A 17,325-nucleotide genomic window follows, 5' to 3' on the forward strand; every position below is an offset into this window, starting at 1 on the left:
TATAAAAACTGATATTTTGTCCAGTCACTGATACAGAGATAATTAAATGCACTGAATGCACTACCAGTAGGTGGAGCTCTATGTTAAAACTTCCGCCTCCAAAAAAAGCTAGTTTTGCACCTCATTATTTAAATAATAGTGATTACATTACACCTCTTCTATATATGATTTGTTGTACTACAAATACAAAAAGACATCATCATGTAACACTAACATTTAAAAGGCAACAAGTGATTTATCCTTAAGTCAAACAATATGTTGATCTGTCAAGTGAATGAAAATTAATGGGCAATTATCCCAAAAACAAATTCATTGTTTAAGTCATTTTTTTTCATGAAAAAAGACCTGTATTTTTAACTATTATCTGCAACAGCCTGGACAGAATGACTGAAAAAAAAACATTCAGCAGATTAATCGATGTGGAAATAACTGTCAATTGCACCCCTAAAACAATGACTAAAACTGAATATAAAATCCTCACCAGTGCTGTGATTGCCCAGCCAAGAGCAAAAGTAAAACCACCTTATAGAACAAGACAACTGAATCAAATAGATTCAGTTTTTCATTCTAAAGGAGCCTCAGAAGTCCATTCTGTACAATCAAGCTGAAGTTTACACATACTGATCACAAAGAAGAGAATCACTACCACATTTAAGTAAATAGCGTAAATAAATTTAGTAAATAAATCTAAAACACAAAATCACACATTGTTCTCTAACGTGCAATCTACACATGTAGAGGTGTAAAAAGGAGTGAAAACTGCACGTTATTTAGAACTTGCAAGGTCTGAATCTGCTGCATTCAATGACAGCGTCAGACTCAATTATGTGAAAATGCTAACTCAGACAGATGGGCCGTGGGACTCTTAGTTGTTCTGACACCGAAACACACAGTGACATCACCATCGGCCTGCACAATGCCACAAAGGTCGTATTGACAGCGAGCTACAGAGCAGATGACACACCGAGGATAAAGCCTGCGCACACAAGCTGCCACTGCATGGCAGCAAGCTATACAACACAGCATGTTCACAAGACCATGTGAACAGGAATGAAAATGTTAGGTATTTTTTAAACTTGGAGAAAAATAACACACATGCCAGTGAGGATAAAACCACACTTGTTTAACCCTGGTTCTAGCAAAATGTTGTGTTCAAACAAACAAAAAAACCAGATATGTGTTTGTATGTGATATATGTGTTCCTACTTACCTTAAATCCACCACACACTGAACAAATGGTCACAATGGTTTTGGGACTGGATGTGAGAGAGCTGCATAGATGATAGGAGTCACTAGAAGGTGCAACTTTGTTTTTTTTCCCCTCCTCTGAAGGGCACTGCAATTGTACGCTTGTTGACCGTCTTTCAGTAGTTTCTAAGTGACACTCGGTGGTTGTGGCACCGCTCTTATCCCTATTTGCTGCTTCTGTTGAAAAGCCTGAAGGAGTGTCTTTAGTTGCGGTGGAGGGTTCATTGTCTTTGCCACCCACGCTTCCTTCCTGTACCAGACTCCTGGGAGTATCATAGAGATACCGAAGTGATGTTGGCACCTGGTACTCATGTCCAGGAACAGTGAGGCAAATGCAAGGGCTCAGGTCTTGAGCCAAGTGAGGAGGCAAGCTGAAAACAGACCCAAAGTCCTCTCCAGGGGTGATATCCAGGCTGCCTGTGTAGGAGGAGAAGCTACCGGAGTATGAGGAATGGCTGCCAGTAGCAATGCCACTGTCGGACGAACTCTGACGGCCAATTTCCTGAAGCTGCCGGGGAGGCTTTGCAGCAGGCCGATTTCCGCCTGCATGGCTGGCGGAAAGTTTCTCGACAATCTGCTGTGCCACTTTAGAGCCCATGTGACTGACATTTTCAGGTGGGTTGGAAGCAGGTTCAGTCCAAATGGCCAGTCGGCTGCCAGAACTGCAGTCTGACTGGCTGGTGTCTGAAGTGTCTGAAGAACCAGATATGCTGCGGTTGTCCCCCCCAGCAGACAGACAGTATGTGGACAGGACTGCAGAGAAAAGCGGAACTTCATTAAATTTTACATTTAATCATCAAAAACATTGCTTGCATCAATAGGGCTTCATAATATCATAACATGCTGCTTTTCTCCCTCCTATTCAACACATAACAGGAACCATTATTCACCTGGTGAGTAATGTGAAATGTGCAAACTCAAATTAAATCCTAGTAAAACAATATTAAAAAGCCAATGTATCACTAATGATGTCTGAAGAGGAGAAAGCCTCACTGCAGCTGAAGAATGGTTATAGGTGCTTTGGAATAGCTTGGTTATGAAAAAGATAGATATTCACATCAGGAAACGCCATGTTGAATAAAAGCTTTTTATAGTAATGTTTTCTACCTGTGTTGCTCTCATGAGAAAGCAAGCTCAGTCGCTTCTCCAGCTCCTGGGCCTCGAGGTTCAGTTTCTCCTCTGAATTCATCTGGCTGACATTGGGGTCTGTAAAAGAGAGTAATCGAAACAAAACTTTGCAAACAAAGGCTCATATTAACAAGCGTGAAAAGTCACGGCTGAACATTCTGTGCAATACAGCCACAGTTGTGAAAGCACATCCAAGTACTCTAGAGAGGAAATGAGAGAAGTAGAGGAGAGAAAAATGGACACTCAAAACTCCAACCGTCTTACTCATCTTTGATGAAAACTATGGTGGCATCAAACTGCCATAAGATGCAAGTGAAAATAAAAATGTTTAAACAGTACACTACCGTTCTTGGGGTCACCCAGGCAATTTCATGCTTCATATAAAAACTCACACTTTTATCCATGTGCTAACATAACTGCATGAGGGTTTTCTAATCATCAATTAGCCTTTCAACACCATTAGCTAACACAATGTAGCATTAGAACACAGGAGTGATGGTTGCTGGAAATGTTCCTCTGTACCCCTATGGAGATATTCCATTAAAAAGCAGTCGTTTCCAGCTAGAATAGTCATTTACCATGTTAACAATGTCTAGACTGTATTTCTGATTCATTTAATGTCATTTTCATTGAAAAAAATGCTTTTCTTTCAAAAATAAGGACATTTCCAAGTGACCCCAAACATTTGAATGGTTGCAAAATGTTGTGTAAACCAATTTTTGACCTGTGAGCACAACAGGCTGCTGGAGGGGAAGAGAAAAAGGGTCACAAAGGGGAACACCTTGCAGTATTTGTGCAACAGAACAGGCTTTATTAATAGCGCTGCCACGTGGCTCTGTTGGTACGCGCTCTGCTGCTGCTGCTGCTGGTGGCTGAAGATTCTTAACACTGGGTAAAGATCTAATGTACCTTAGACCACCAAGGTCAACTCATATACTGAATCATTTTATTTATCTATCTGATCCTGCAGCAGCATTCTAGTAAAGGTACCAGAACACTGTCAAAGGTTAACATTGTACATACATGACACACTTCTAGTCTATAGCAGTGTCCTCAAAGTGAAAAGGACACACTTGGACAAACTACTAGATGATGGCAAACCACTAATTTCCTTCTGTTGACTTTAAATTCTTCCTTTCATCTTTTTAATCAAACCAAGAACAGAGGTTTGTTATGTATATTCACTCTTTATTTCCCTAATATTTCATTCTGTCTCTCAACACCGTCATTTTACTATCATTAGTTCAGTCTGTCAGTACATACAACATGTATGATGGTAATTCTCTACTGAGGTTTCCCCCCTTTTTTCCTGTGTATTTCTTGGATTGCTGTGAAACCCTTTGAAGCTGTGGGTGGTGTGGTTTCAGAGTGGGAGGTGTGTGGGGGGGTGGGGGAGTGGAATCCTGTGGATGAGGTTACACACATGCCCGGAGTGATTAGGAGGCTTTGGCTGCTCTACTTGTGTGAACTATGACTTTGACCCCTCGCTCCCCCTCCAGCATCCTCCCTGCTATTTATTCTACTATGCCCCACAATAATAGGAGTATGAGCTCAACCTGTATTTGGGCGGCAAGATGTGTGAAAACCAAGAATATCCACAAGCTCCTACAGCTGCCCACTGTACAATTCCAGTTAAGTTGGATACTGGGTGAGGATTTGTTCGGTAACTGCAAGCGTGTGAAGCTAAAGGTGTTGAAGTGGACAGATGGAGAGCAGGTAAGGTTAAACTGCTTTAGTAATATTAGATCTAACCTTCAGATGTGTTAAAAACAAACAGGAGAAATCAAATATATACAGGGACAAAAGTATGTTCCTGTATGATTCTCTGTAACTTAGACCATTTCTACTGTTTTGCATACAATGCTTCACGGATGTGTGTTTCAATCTGAAAGAAAGTATGCAGTATGGGCTTTACAATAACAATATTTATGTGTGAAAATACAACCAGCTTTGTCATGTCCAAAGCAACACTTTATAGTTTATTTACATTAGGGGATGTCTGGGCCATTGAGGGCAGCAGAAATAAGCTGCACAGAAAACACTGAGATATGATCACCTCATTAAAGATGCTATCCCTAAGCACTCAGAATGGACAGCAAATGGACCAGATGTTGCAGATATTAAAACCAAAACAATGTGCTGACAGATGCTAAAATGTCTATAGAGCTGAAGGCAATTTAAGAGTTGAACATTATCTTTCTCTCAAATTCATCTGTGTATAAAGTACACTACCGGTCAAAAGTTCAAGAATATTCCAATTTTTCCAGTTTTTTATTAAAATTCAAGTAGTTCAAGACCAATGAATAGCGTGAAATGGTACAAAGGTAAGTGGTGAACTGCCAGAGATTAAAAAAAAAAAAAGGTAAGGTTACCCAAAGCTGAAAAATAATGTACATTTCAGAATTATACAAAAAGTTCTTTTTCAGGGAACAACAACTTGAAGTTGATCAAGCCTCGAAAATTGGTGCTACCAAATCCTACAGCTGTCCCAACTTTTCTTGTTTACTTACAACCCCCTTTGTCTGCATAAAAGTAGTGTTGGAACACACCACGGCACCATACCCTTGAGAGAATTATTTGAACAGTACTGTACTGCAGAAAATAGTGTGTTGCTATTAAAATGGCGAGAAAAAGGCAATTAACAATAAAAGAGAGACAGAGCATCATAACATTTAAAAATGTAGGTCTTTGCTACAGAGAAATTGCAAAGAAAGTCAAGGTGTCAGTGAGTACAGTTTTCTTCACTATCAAAAGTCACTCGGAAACTGGAGAAAACTCTGGCAGGAAGAGGTCTGTAAGGCCCAAAGCCTAAACAGAATCAGAAGACAAGTTTCTGAGAGTCGACAGTTTGTGTGATAGGAGCTCACAGGACAACAGCTTCAAGCACAGCTTTATAGTGGTTGTAGTAAGAAGTCTCAGTTTCAGTTGTGAAGGGAAAACTTCAGGTTTGACAGGTTGGGTTGTAGCAAGAAAGCCATTTTTAAGATGTCAGAAAAAGAGGCTTTCCTGGGTCATGAAACGCCACCAATGGACGACTGAAAACTAGAAGAAGGTATGAACCTAAATTTGAAATCGCCTGTTCATCATGCAGGATTTTTGTACACCATCAAGTAGGAAAAAGGATGGTTCCTCAATGTGTGACATCAACTGTAGAACATGGAGGAGGAAGCGTGATGGTCTGAGGCTGTTTTGCTGGATCCAGGGTCGCTGACTTGTACAGAGTGAGAGGTACTCTGAACCAAAACGGCTACAACAGCATTCTGCAGCTCCATGGAGTACCCTCTGGTATGTTACTAGTTGGTCAGAGGTTCATCCTACAGCAAGATAATGACCTAAACCATAAGTCCAAGCTATGCCAGAACTACCATAGGAAAAAAGAACAAGACAGTAAGCTTTAAAACATGGAGTGGCAGCACAGTCTCCAGACTTAAACCCCATGGAGCTGGTTTGGGATGAACTGGACAGAAGAGTGAAAGCAAAGCAACCTACAAGTGCCACACATTTATGGGAACTTCTGCAACAGAGTTGGGAAGAACTTTCTGAAGAATATTTGATTTGCTGTTATATTTTCAAAGTATAGAATACATTTTGGTTTCTAAATTGAGTTTTTTAAACTTGTTTATTTGTTCTATGCTTTCATTTCAGAGTACAATGAGATACGAACATGCATAATTTCCAATAACAAAATGGAAAAATTGGGGTATTCTAAAACTTTTGACCGGTAGTGTATATGGCACAGTGGAAGTGGCACCTTAAGGCTCGACTAAAGTTTCCTGCTGATGACTTGGACAAAGAAAAGGCCAAGCTGTGCACTGAGAAAGCTGTTTAGCAAAGAAACTGAGCAGAAAACAGGACAGCAGTAGCTTAACAGTTTAAGTACTGCAATAGTTTATCCTACAAACTCTAAAGCTTTTTATACCTGCTAATGTGCTTGGCATCTTTGACAAACTGAAATCTAGCCAAACAACCTTGCTGTAATGACAGTTTTAAAAAAAAACCTAAGGGCTATTTAGAACTACAGTAGCACTACACCCTTAACTATACATAGACTACAATTAAATTTGTTTCCATAATCAGACAAACAGCTGTCAGTCATAATTCAGTCAGATAAAAGCACATTCATTCACAGATGATATGATAAATCTCTTCCAGAAACAGTAGAGGTTGTACAGGGTTTTCTACTGGGATAATAATAAAAAAAGTCTTCATACTTGCAATTAAGCAGATTTCTTTTATCCAAAGAAGCATCGTATAAAGACCCACCTTCTTTCTTTAATGCAATAGTTCTTACAACCAAACTGTCCCTGTTTGGAACATTCTCTGAAATATGGATGATGTTCCAGTCGTGTCCAGCTAAGCGGCATGTCAGACCTCTGGTACTGACCTGGAAAAACAGGCTGCAGTCCAAAAGGGCCTCGAGTGGGGGAGATGCCTCTGACAATGCAGTCGAACAGAAAGCTGATCTGCTCACTCTCAGCGGATGCGAGCAGAAAAACACCAGCCCCTGTACAAACAACAACAAAGAAACAAACAAAAAACCCAACTGTTTATGCAGCACTGAAAAATCTACAATCAGTAATTACGACTACAATTACAACTTTACTTCACAGAAAGTGATGAGTGATATCTGGTGTGGGCTGCAACTAACAACCATATATTCGTTGTTAAAGAATCAGTTCTTTGTTTAGTTGCTCCCTTTGCTATAAATATCTCACAGTATTGACAATTGTCTATTACACTTTCCTAAAGAACAACATATCATCAGATATGGCCACTTGAATGATGCAGCTGACACACTTGAGTGCATGAACTTTACTCTCACGTCCTGCTGCTCTTCATCCTCGTCATGGTGAGTCTCAGCTATTCAAGTGACCAAATGAGGCTTTGAAATGGCTTTTGAGAATTTCCTTTCTACAAATAAATGAAATGTAAATCCACTGAGGAGTTACAACTCTTTTGCATTGTTTTATTGCTTGGCTTTTAGTATAGCATTTATATCCTGTCTGACATGCCTTGTTATTATAAACCTTTGCCTTGATGAATTTTCACCCACATATGTACACTACCATTCAGAAGTTTGGGGTCACTTAGAAATGTCCTTATTTTTGAAAGAAAAGCAGTTTTTTCAACGAAGACAACATTAAATGAATCAGAAATACAGTCTAGACATTGTTAATGTGGTAAGTGACTATTCTAGCTGGAAACAGCTGATTTTTAATGGAATATCTCCATAGAGGTACAGAGGAACATTTCCAGCAACCATCACTCCTGTGTTCTAATGCTACATTGTGTTAGCTAATGGTGTTGAAAGGCTCATTGATGATTAGAAAACCCTTGTGCAATTATGTTAGCACATGAATAAAAGTGTGAGTTTTCATGGAAAACATGAGATTGTCCGGGTGACCCCAAACTTTTGGCTGGTAGCGTATGTATACACTTAAAAAAAAACTTTCACATTTGTGCACCATATTTCTATTTTTAAGGGCCAATAACTAATTCATTCAATCATTTGGATCTGCTGGGAAAAAAAAATATTTGTTCCTAATTTATTTTACAGAACTTAATTTTGGATCCTAACTAACAAATAAGTGAACTCTGAACAAAACCTGAGATAATGGAGCAATATCAATATCTGAAATGACATAGACTGACTCCCATTTCCCTAAACAAAAGACATCGAAGAGGGCAAAACAGTAAATTATGCCTAGTTTGTCATCCGAAAAAAGCAAAAGCACTAAGAGAGCACAGTACTCTGCCAAAGCTGTTCATTCCCCCATACTGCATTGTCAGAAACTTGTTTATTATTAGTTACTAATGATCAGAAAACACGGCAACATAGAACATGGCCATTTAATATAGATGTACCCACAAACAAAATGACATGTTACGCATGTGTACTTTATGTACTGATACTGAATTGCGTGACCTAAATATGTAGCGGGCAGCAGGGAATTGATGGGACTTTTCTAAAGCTGTTAAAAACAGTGAATAGAAATATAACAGGAGCAATAAAAACCCCAAACTTATTTGGGGTTCAGAGGCAAAATCTGTACTAAACAGTACCAAAACACAGCTACAGAGGGAAAAGGAAGGCTATTAGCTGGCTGATAAAGGTTGCTATCACCCTCACAAATAAAACAGAGGAACTAGGATTTACTGAAAGTCCTACAGTCTCTTTTATTACGACAAGTGCACATATTGATGCTCACCCTTCAGGCAATGATAAAACACATCTGAAAGCTCTTGTTTTCTTGTTTCATAAAACTCCACTCTGCATCTGTCTTACTGTTTCCGCCTGAGGGAGGCCAGATGTACAAGCAGACAGAGAAAAACACATCCAGTGGCTGAGCTCAAATCATGGATCCTGATGCTGAGAATTGCATCACACAGGAACACCATCAAATAAAATGTGCCAAGAAATAGACTGAACCAGAAGGAGCTACATTTAATATACTTCACATTCACCGATCAGGCATAACATTGTGTTGGTCCCCCTTATGTCGTCAAAAAAGCTCTGAACCACGGGGCCTGGACCAGAGGACCTCTCAGGGTGTCCTATGGGGTCTGGACTGGGACGTTGCAGTGGATCTTTTGGGTACTCTATGAATCAGACTTGTTCTACTGCATCCTGTTGATGCTTGATCAGAATGAGGTCTTGGAAGTTTGGAAGTCAAATCGTCATGTTCCCCAAGATGTTCCTGATTGTTTGATGTTTTAGCGATGTGGTGGGGTGCAGTTTCCTGCGGGGGCAGGCCAGTGACATTTAGGATTTCCATTTGCATTTGTGCTTGTTCTGGGACAATGTTTATTTGGGTGTCTAAATCTCATCAACACAGATGCCAAAATCCAAGGTTTTCCAGCAGAACACCACAGAGCACCAATATGATCAATGTTATTCACTTCACCTGTCAATGTTCATAATGTTGTAGCTGTCAGACTTTAACTGCAGAACCTTCACTGGTATCCTGATTGCAGCAAGGGATGAATGGTTTTTAATTCTTTTAGTCCTTCTTGTCTACATTTACTAAATAAGAAAAGCACTCAGACAGCGCAGTGCTACGCAAAGGCTGTTCATTCCCCCATACTGCATTGTCAGAAATGCAGCATTTGTTTATTAGTTATTGATGATCAGAAATCACAGCAACATAGAATGTTGCCATTTAATATAGATGTATCCACAAACAAAATGATCTTGCGCTGACCACAGGTGTGTTTTATGTATGTGTACGTTATGTACGGATACTGAATAGTGTGACCTAAATATGTAGTGGACGGCGGGAATTAATGGGACTCGGAAACACCCCCACAACTTAATCAATTGTTCCTTGTATCATTTCTGACAGATAAATCCCGATAAGTCCACAGCAGTGGATTTGTAGTAGGATCACAATGATAAAGAAATCTTTAACAAATCCATGGATCCAGACTATAAGCTGCATCACTGCCAAAATCTAATCACTTTATCCTTGTGTCATGTCTGACCTTCCCTGAAAATTTCATCCAAGGTCCGTTTTTGAGTAATGTTGCTAACAGACAAAAACCAACACCAAACGCCACATAATTCCACCCTGTTCCTTCGCAGAGTAATTATTCCTCAAAATGCATTGCAAAATGAAACACACTTAAGCTATTACTTCACTGCATGACAAGTTGGCACCAAAAACATTTTGACCTAAAAACAGGACCAAAATTTCTCCGGACTGCTGGACCAAATCATTAATTTCTAAAGGTTAAAGTCCAGTCTTATTTTTCACAAACTACATGTGTAAAAGTAAGTCAGAACAACGTAATTCTCAGTCTTAAAGAGTCAAGCTTCATTTTCCTTTCTAGATTGTGTTTTTGAGATGGCATCATTGTAGGGAGGAGCCTCTCCTTCACAGACAGTTCAATGACAGCTGAAAATCACAGCAGGTGATTATTATCTGTTAAAGACCTACAGAAAACATAGCACATGTCACAAGTTAATGTTTCTTCTCCATTGTTCTCTAATGATGCAATGCAGTTTTTCCACAAGAGACATTACTGTTATGAGATCATGAAAACCAAGTTCATTTAATTTTCACACTGACTTGATTGTTAAGCTCATTCTCGTATTTTCTTATATTAACACTACTATTATATATTTTACAGTCTCCATTTGGCTGTGTATTGACTGATTTGATTTAAACAGAGCTTATTAAATACCCTTTGTGCTTTCCAGTTGCGAGCAGGCAGCCTAATCACCAATTATCTCAATTCTGAAAAGAACCGTCTGCCAACAAAATATTCTAATGACCTATTTATCTGTAGTAAGCACACCCAAATGTAGCATGAAAATGACAACGTACTGTACAAGCAGTAGTAAACTTACAGTAACCACATCTTGTTCCTCCCTCAAACACAAATCCATTGGGTACAGGTCCATATCTGCGCAGGTCTGGGAGGTTCCAGTGGCCAATAATGACAGGAGGGACTTCCCGAGCAAGGGCCAGTAAGTTGTTGCACAAATGAAGTGTTGCAGGTCCGCTCTCCAACTTGGTCCCTGGTAAGACTCCAACACTGAATCTGTGAACTGACCAAACAGGGAAACTAAGAAAAGCAATGAAAGAAGGGCAACCACAGAAACAGAAGACCCAAATGTTTATGTATAATCCAACAATTCAAATCAAATCAACTGATTTATAAAGCGCTTTTTAAAACAACCAAGTAGTGTACACATTGTTAGACAAGCAAAACCAAAAATACATGTGAAATGCAAGCCATTAAACAGAAACTTGTAAGTTCTATTTGTAAAATTAAATATTACAATATATAGACCACTAAAAGCAAAAATTGTTAAAAGCAATAGTTAAGGTAGTATTGTAAACTGATAATAGTTGGAGCAACAACTTTATGCGGGGCAGAACACAGGGTTCTTACAGTAATTGCATCAACATGTAATGATTTCATTCACAAATAAAAAGGAGAAACAGCTGCACACAAATGAGAAAACTGAACTCTGAACAGAACAGGCTCAGAGCCGAAGCCGAACGCAATCAATGAAAGCATGTCACAAACATCTGTGGAAACAAGTCTGCATGTAAATCTGCAGAACTTCACACAGAGCATCTGTAGATTTCCTGCAGCAGCGCTGAACAAACTTGACCAGGTGAGATTGATGGAGGTGATGACGGCCAGCTGTGTCAGATCATCACTCAGGTTAAGAAAGATTTATGTGGTGTCACACGAGACAACAAAAGCTCTGCGCAATGGTGGCCCTCAGCCCAGACACTGGCAGGTGACATTTCCACTGGCTTGGACACAGTCCACACTGTGGCTTAAAGCCACACACACACACAAACACAGCTCTCTCAACACACAAGGAAGCCTGAACAAACACAGGTGCATCTATACAAGCAAACACACACCTATATGTTAACATAAAAAAACACCAAATTGGAAACTAGAACTGTGAAGCCATATGTTGATGGCCTCTTCCACACAATCAAGCCCCCTAACACTATCATTGGCTACTGCTTTAAAATTCAGCTGCCACCTGCTGAACAGTCCAGTGCTATTATTAGCTCCTATGATTATCACTTATATAATAGTTCACACACTAGAGTGTATACATGCCACTTAAGCTCAGGCTGGTTGACTGTGCATTGAAGTTCTAAACAAAAATCAGTATATACTCTCATTCTCAATCACACCATCTCTCTCAATGACAAAAAATGTATAGTTTAAATAAATACCTGACAATAAAAAGTGTATAATGAACAATCTTCATGCCAAACTTTTAAAGCATTATTATCAGCACTTGTCATGATGCAAACTGATTTGTTTTTATCTAGGATGTGAATCACAAGCATGTGGATGATACTGTCAAAGGTTGTTATAAGGCGATCCATGTGTAATGTGTAATACAGAGCTGCATGACACTTTAAAAAAACAACATTGCCATATTTTGTTTTTTCAGTATGTAAGTGGTGAAATTAAAAAATAAGGCCAAATGCTTTGAAAAATTATATTTGGAAGGTGTTCATCATTCTAGAAGTGTGTTTTTGTAGAGGAGTGTATTTGTATTGAAAACAAAAAATCTTTTTAAAAAGCTGTGAAACGCCAGCAAAACTCTGGCAAAGGCATTTGAAATAGTTTTTTTGTACTTTGAATGGCATTCAGATGTGGCGTTGCACTCAAATGGAGCTCTGTCTATTTAAAACATCAAACACTTTAGACATGTTGGTTCATGAAGTGGCGATTGATACTGCCTGTTGTCGGTCAACGTCGCCCTTTCTGTAGCCAAAATGTTTACATCCTCTAATGTTGCATTTCTTTTTGCAGCCAAATCTTCTTTCTTGGATTCTGATTGTACTGTTCTTGTCTTCCTTAGCTCTGCACATGTGAAGCCTGCATGCCCACAAACTATGTGTCTTTTGAATAAAGATTTTAAAACAAGCCAGTGTATCAAAGAATCCTTAAATTGGAATAAATTATGTACCTGGTTCACCGTCCTGTTCATGATGAGGATTGTCAGCCTGACCAATTATCAAGGCTGCTGTTTGGCTTTTTCCAATGATCGGCACCATTAAGTTTTTTATCGACTTATTATTGCGAAATAAATTAAATAAGCTACTTTGTCGCTGATGCAGCCAGCTCTCTTCACTTCAGTCACTGTAGTTATTTTGCTGACAGTGCTAGGCTAAGGCAAAGAGATTTGCTGTGCTTCTTAGCCTATGCTAATGCTGTTTGGAGTTCCGTAACATCTATATAAAGTAAGATTAGCTTTAACAGTCTCTCACTTCTCTCTAGCTGTGATGCAACCTGCTAAAACTGAACAAGCCACTGTCACAAAAATCCAGACATTAGCAAACAGCCAAGCTAGGAGGCAGCTATAGGTTAACCTGAAACATCCATCCATCGATTATCTATACAGCACTTAATCCTCATTAGGGTCGCGGAGGGCTGGAGTCTATCCCAGCTGACTTGGGATGAAGGCAGGGGACACCCTGGACAGGTCACCAGTCTATCACAGGACTACATATAGAGACAAACAATCACACTCACATTCACACCTATGGACCATTTAGAATCACCAATTAACCTCAGCATGTTTTTGGACTGTGGGAAGAAGCTGGAGAACCTGGAGAAAACCCACGCATGCACAGGGAGAACATGCAAACTCCGTGCAGAAAGATCCCGGAAAGGCTGGGATGGGAACCGTGAATCTTCTAGCTGCAAGGTGAAAGTGCTAACCACCAAGCCACTCTGCAGCCCAACTTCAATTCAATTTCATCTGGATGGCACCATTTCACAACATGTCATCTCACAGCACTTGAAGTTGAAGTAAGTTGAAGACCTCACAAATTTTAAACAGAGAAACTCAACCTTTCCCATATACTCTCACATATATCATTTTAATTATCCATAGTTTATGAGAAACAAAACCGTTTCAAGCAAACCAGACATGGTTGATCGGAAGGTCCCTTATGATTGAAGTGCAATGACCCAATCTGAATCTCTATTCAACATCTGTATGAGGCCATAACAGGTAATCTAGAAAGTCAGTGAGAGGAATTGTTTCATGGTAGCATTGTATTTCTAGTTAGCAGTATGACTTTCCTCCACACGCCAAAGTGAAACATCACAATATCGTACTGCTTAAATGGATTGGCATGGCAGCTTTACCCTGAAACAGTGTTTGGGAAAATGATAAGTAACAATGTTCGACCCTGGTTTCTGTTTTGTTAATCTTTTACTGCACTAAATCAATGTCGACATCAGCCCTGAAAAAAAGCATACAAGTCAATTGCATTTAAATTACTCTTGCAAAGGTCTGTTGATCAGTTCATCACTTCTGACAAGCCTTTGTTTTGCTAGTGTTAAAATAACCATTCTCTCAATGCTTTTATTTTGAAGGCATATTCTTAATGTCCTGGGCTTTTATTTTTTCATTTCTGACCTTCCCTGAAAATTTCTTTCAAATCCATGAGTCTGCTTTTGAGTAATGTTTCACACAGACAGACAGACAGATTCACAGACAAACGTACGCCGATCGTTACCTAACTCCGCCGTTCCTTGGCAGAGTAATAAAACACCTGAAGAGCAAAACAAAGACACCAAAGCAACCAGGGATCTCCTCACCTTCTCCGAGGCTGTATCGTAGGCGGGCGTCCCACGCCTGCAGGGCCTCCTTAGTGTCAAAGCCAAGTAGAGCGGCCTGATTCAGACAGAGGATGGCCAGAGTGAAAGCCACACCTTCATACCACTGGCCAGCTTCCAGACCACAGATCTCCTCCAAGGTGACATTCGCCCTCTCCTTGTTACCCTGGGCTTTTTCTAATTTGTCTTTAAACACCAGCAGCACAAGGCAATCTGGAGGAGTCAGACAATTAGCATGAGACACGTCACAGACAGAAAAACACTGCTTGAATCTCAGAGAAGTCTGTCATTAAAGTGCATTTAACGATAGCATTTTGTACTCTTTTAGATGTATCAGCTGAAATCCAGAACTGTTGTTCCAAGTTACACTGATGGTTACTAATAAGATGTGTTCTGACACACAGTAACTGCTAAAGTGTCCTCTAGTTTCTTGGCACCTTTCAAACAATCTGTCAACTGACAAAACAACTGTGTGTGTGTGTGTGTGTGTGTGTGTGTGTGTGTGTGTGTGTGTGTGTGTGTGTGTGTGTGTGCATCTCTCCCCCTCAAACGCATGTCTTAACACACATAACTGAGGCATGAGCACAGACAGCTGTGACAACAGTGACATTAAAAATCTGAGGAGGAGCAGCACTCAAGCTCAGTCCAACCTGTGGAGCAGCATGCTAGGCTGTTTAGCACCACTTATCCAGAGAAACTTGGAAACTTGAAATCCAGATTCTTGGTCATAAAATACAAAGAGTCAATTGATAAGTTTAAGGGTATAGGCCAGAGGTGTCACAGACCTAAAGTGGCCCACCAGAGGGTCCGACCAGGCCCTTGGGATGAAATAGTAAATTTGTAAAACAGTAAAAATATAAAACTATTTCTAGATCTTGACAATTGGTTTTGACCATGAAGTAAAATACAACATCGTTCAGTTCCAGATACCTGTGACTAAATGTTTTGTACCTTTTGTAGATACTCTGTGATCTGTAAGTTGTAATGTGTAAATGATAACTTGAGACATAATATTGTTAAAATTTCACTTGTTTTTCTCACCAAACTTCAGGTTGTTCATAATGTTTTGTAAAAAGATGTGAACATTTTCAGAATTAAACTTCTTTAGCACTAAAACAAAAGGAAAATTGGAATTATTTATAGGTTATTATGTTGTGATTTTACTGACCCTGGAACTAAAATGAGTCCGACACCCCTGGTTTAGACGATCTTAAACTCTGTTTCAATGTAGCTGAAGCCTCCTCGGGAAACGAGACTTTTCACTTTAATGTTGCATCTAAAAATACAGCGAGCTTCAGACTATCACACTCTAACACATTAACTTAACTAAATAATTTGAAAACCTCTCCTAGTACATCAGCTTTAGTACACCTTGTAAATTTTGTGTGACAAATTCAACAATGTGAATGTGTAGGAATAAAAGGTGAAAAAAATAAATTAAAATGTCAAAAATAATAACAGTAAGGCCACACAAAGAGAAGCCTGCTTTTGTTAAAGTTCCATTTCAGAGCAGGAAAAAAGTGAAACTAACATTTGGGGCAAAATGATTGCTGAAATGGTTCTTAAAATGTTTGCTTTCAGTCTGTACTTCTGCAATCAGCTGTTTATCTGAGCCACTAAGTAGCCTTATGGTTGATATTTCTCCACACCTTATATTTTGAAATTCACAAGTTGTTTTTCAATGTTTTTACCACACATTTAACCCTAACCCTATAACATAACTGTTGCATCGCCCAAAGACAACAGTTGAAATGAGCCACAGCAAGTAAAAACATGCGCAGACGCACCAAAACTGCAGTTTTGAATAGAACAGAATAGGTTTCTATTGTCACTGTTGATGAAAATCAGTTTAGCACTCTCTCTATATTAGCAGCAGTAAAAATAAACTATAGAAAGCAATATTAAACACAGACTAAATAATATACACAGCCGAAATATATACAAAGGAGCAAATATGGACCAGAAGTTGTGTGGTTAGAGACCTGCTCTACGCATGATTATTGTACATAATATAAATTACACTGAAACATGAATATTGCACTACTAGGCATGTGATATTATCATTATCATGAAAGAACATGTGACAGCTTGTGGATAAAAGCTGTTTCTCAGTCTGTCGGTTCTGAGTGTCCTTGGCTTCAGATTTTCTACTTATTTCTGTGCATTATTTCACGGGCTTTACATGTTTTTGTTCCATATCGGAGTGCACTGACTCACAGGCCCAGGTTTTGGACAGAAAGTCCTCCAGGCCTCTGAAGCTGAGGCTCCATGCAGGACAACTCCTGGTACCGTTTACTTTACTATTCTGCTCCAATGTGGCGCAGCGTTGGTTTGTTTACACTGAACGGACACACATTTTGGGTTAAAAAAAAAAAAGCCGCTGAGAAAAGCGCAGAACTGACCAGTAAACACGCATGTTTTGTTTTGTTTTTACCTGCAACAGGCGACGGCTTTCGAAGAACGAGCCACCTAGTTTTCCACTGTGAAGAAAAACAACTTTTTAACGACAGGGAAAAGCGCAGTGAAGTACTTCTGCCATATCCGTCGGTTATTAGGTCAAAGTCGGTACCTTTTTCCCGTCTCTGAGCCTGGCATATCCCTCCACAACAACAGAATCCGTCATCTTCAGTCATGGTTCCTGACAGCTGCAGAGTCGCTGCCTGAATGAGGGGTCACTTTCAAAATAGCTGCTCTGCGCTTGTGGGGCGCAAACTCTCCCCCAGCGAGGAAGGCACATGGAAAATGGCATGACCACTGTCTGTCTGTCTGTCTGTCTGTCTGTCCGTCCGTCTGTCTGTCAGGCTCACAACCTGCCACCTGGGCTGGCCT

At 39.7% G+C, this 17,325-nt stretch overlaps 1 protein-coding gene across 5 annotated transcripts in view; it reads right to left on the reverse strand.

Moving 5' to 3' along the window:
* The window catches only part of LOC111578257 (protein Dok-7-like), a 34,800-nt gene extending 17,475 nt beyond the window's left edge, over nt 1–17,325 (reverse strand). For 2 of the 5 annotated variants that reach the window (XM_023284919.3, XM_055007921.1), the window contains exons 1-7: nt 17,066–17,321; nt 16,931–16,976; nt 14,479–14,709; nt 10,727–10,927; nt 6,761–6,880; nt 2,356–2,454; nt 1,211–2,001 (exon numbers count right to left, since the gene is read on the reverse strand). In XM_023284919.3, the coding sequence (XP_023140687.2) occupies nt 1,211–2,001; nt 2,356–2,454; nt 6,761–6,880; nt 10,727–10,927; nt 14,479–14,709; nt 16,931–16,976; nt 17,066–17,119 (1,542 nt within the window). In that variant the 5' untranslated portion in view covers nt 17,120–17,321. Of the gene's footprint in view, nt 1–1,210; nt 2,002–2,355; nt 2,455–6,760; nt 6,881–10,726; nt 10,928–14,478; nt 14,710–16,930; nt 16,977–17,065 lie in introns of all 5 variants that reach the window. The other 3 variants (XM_055007920.1, XM_055007919.1, XM_055007918.1) reach the window with 3 other exon arrangements.

The sequence above is a fragment of the Amphiprion ocellaris genome, chromosome 23, assembly GCF_022539595.1.
Source record: "Amphiprion ocellaris isolate individual 3 ecotype Okinawa chromosome 23, ASM2253959v1, whole genome shotgun sequence".
NCBI lineage: Eukaryota > Metazoa > Chordata > Actinopteri > Pomacentridae > Amphiprion > Amphiprion ocellaris.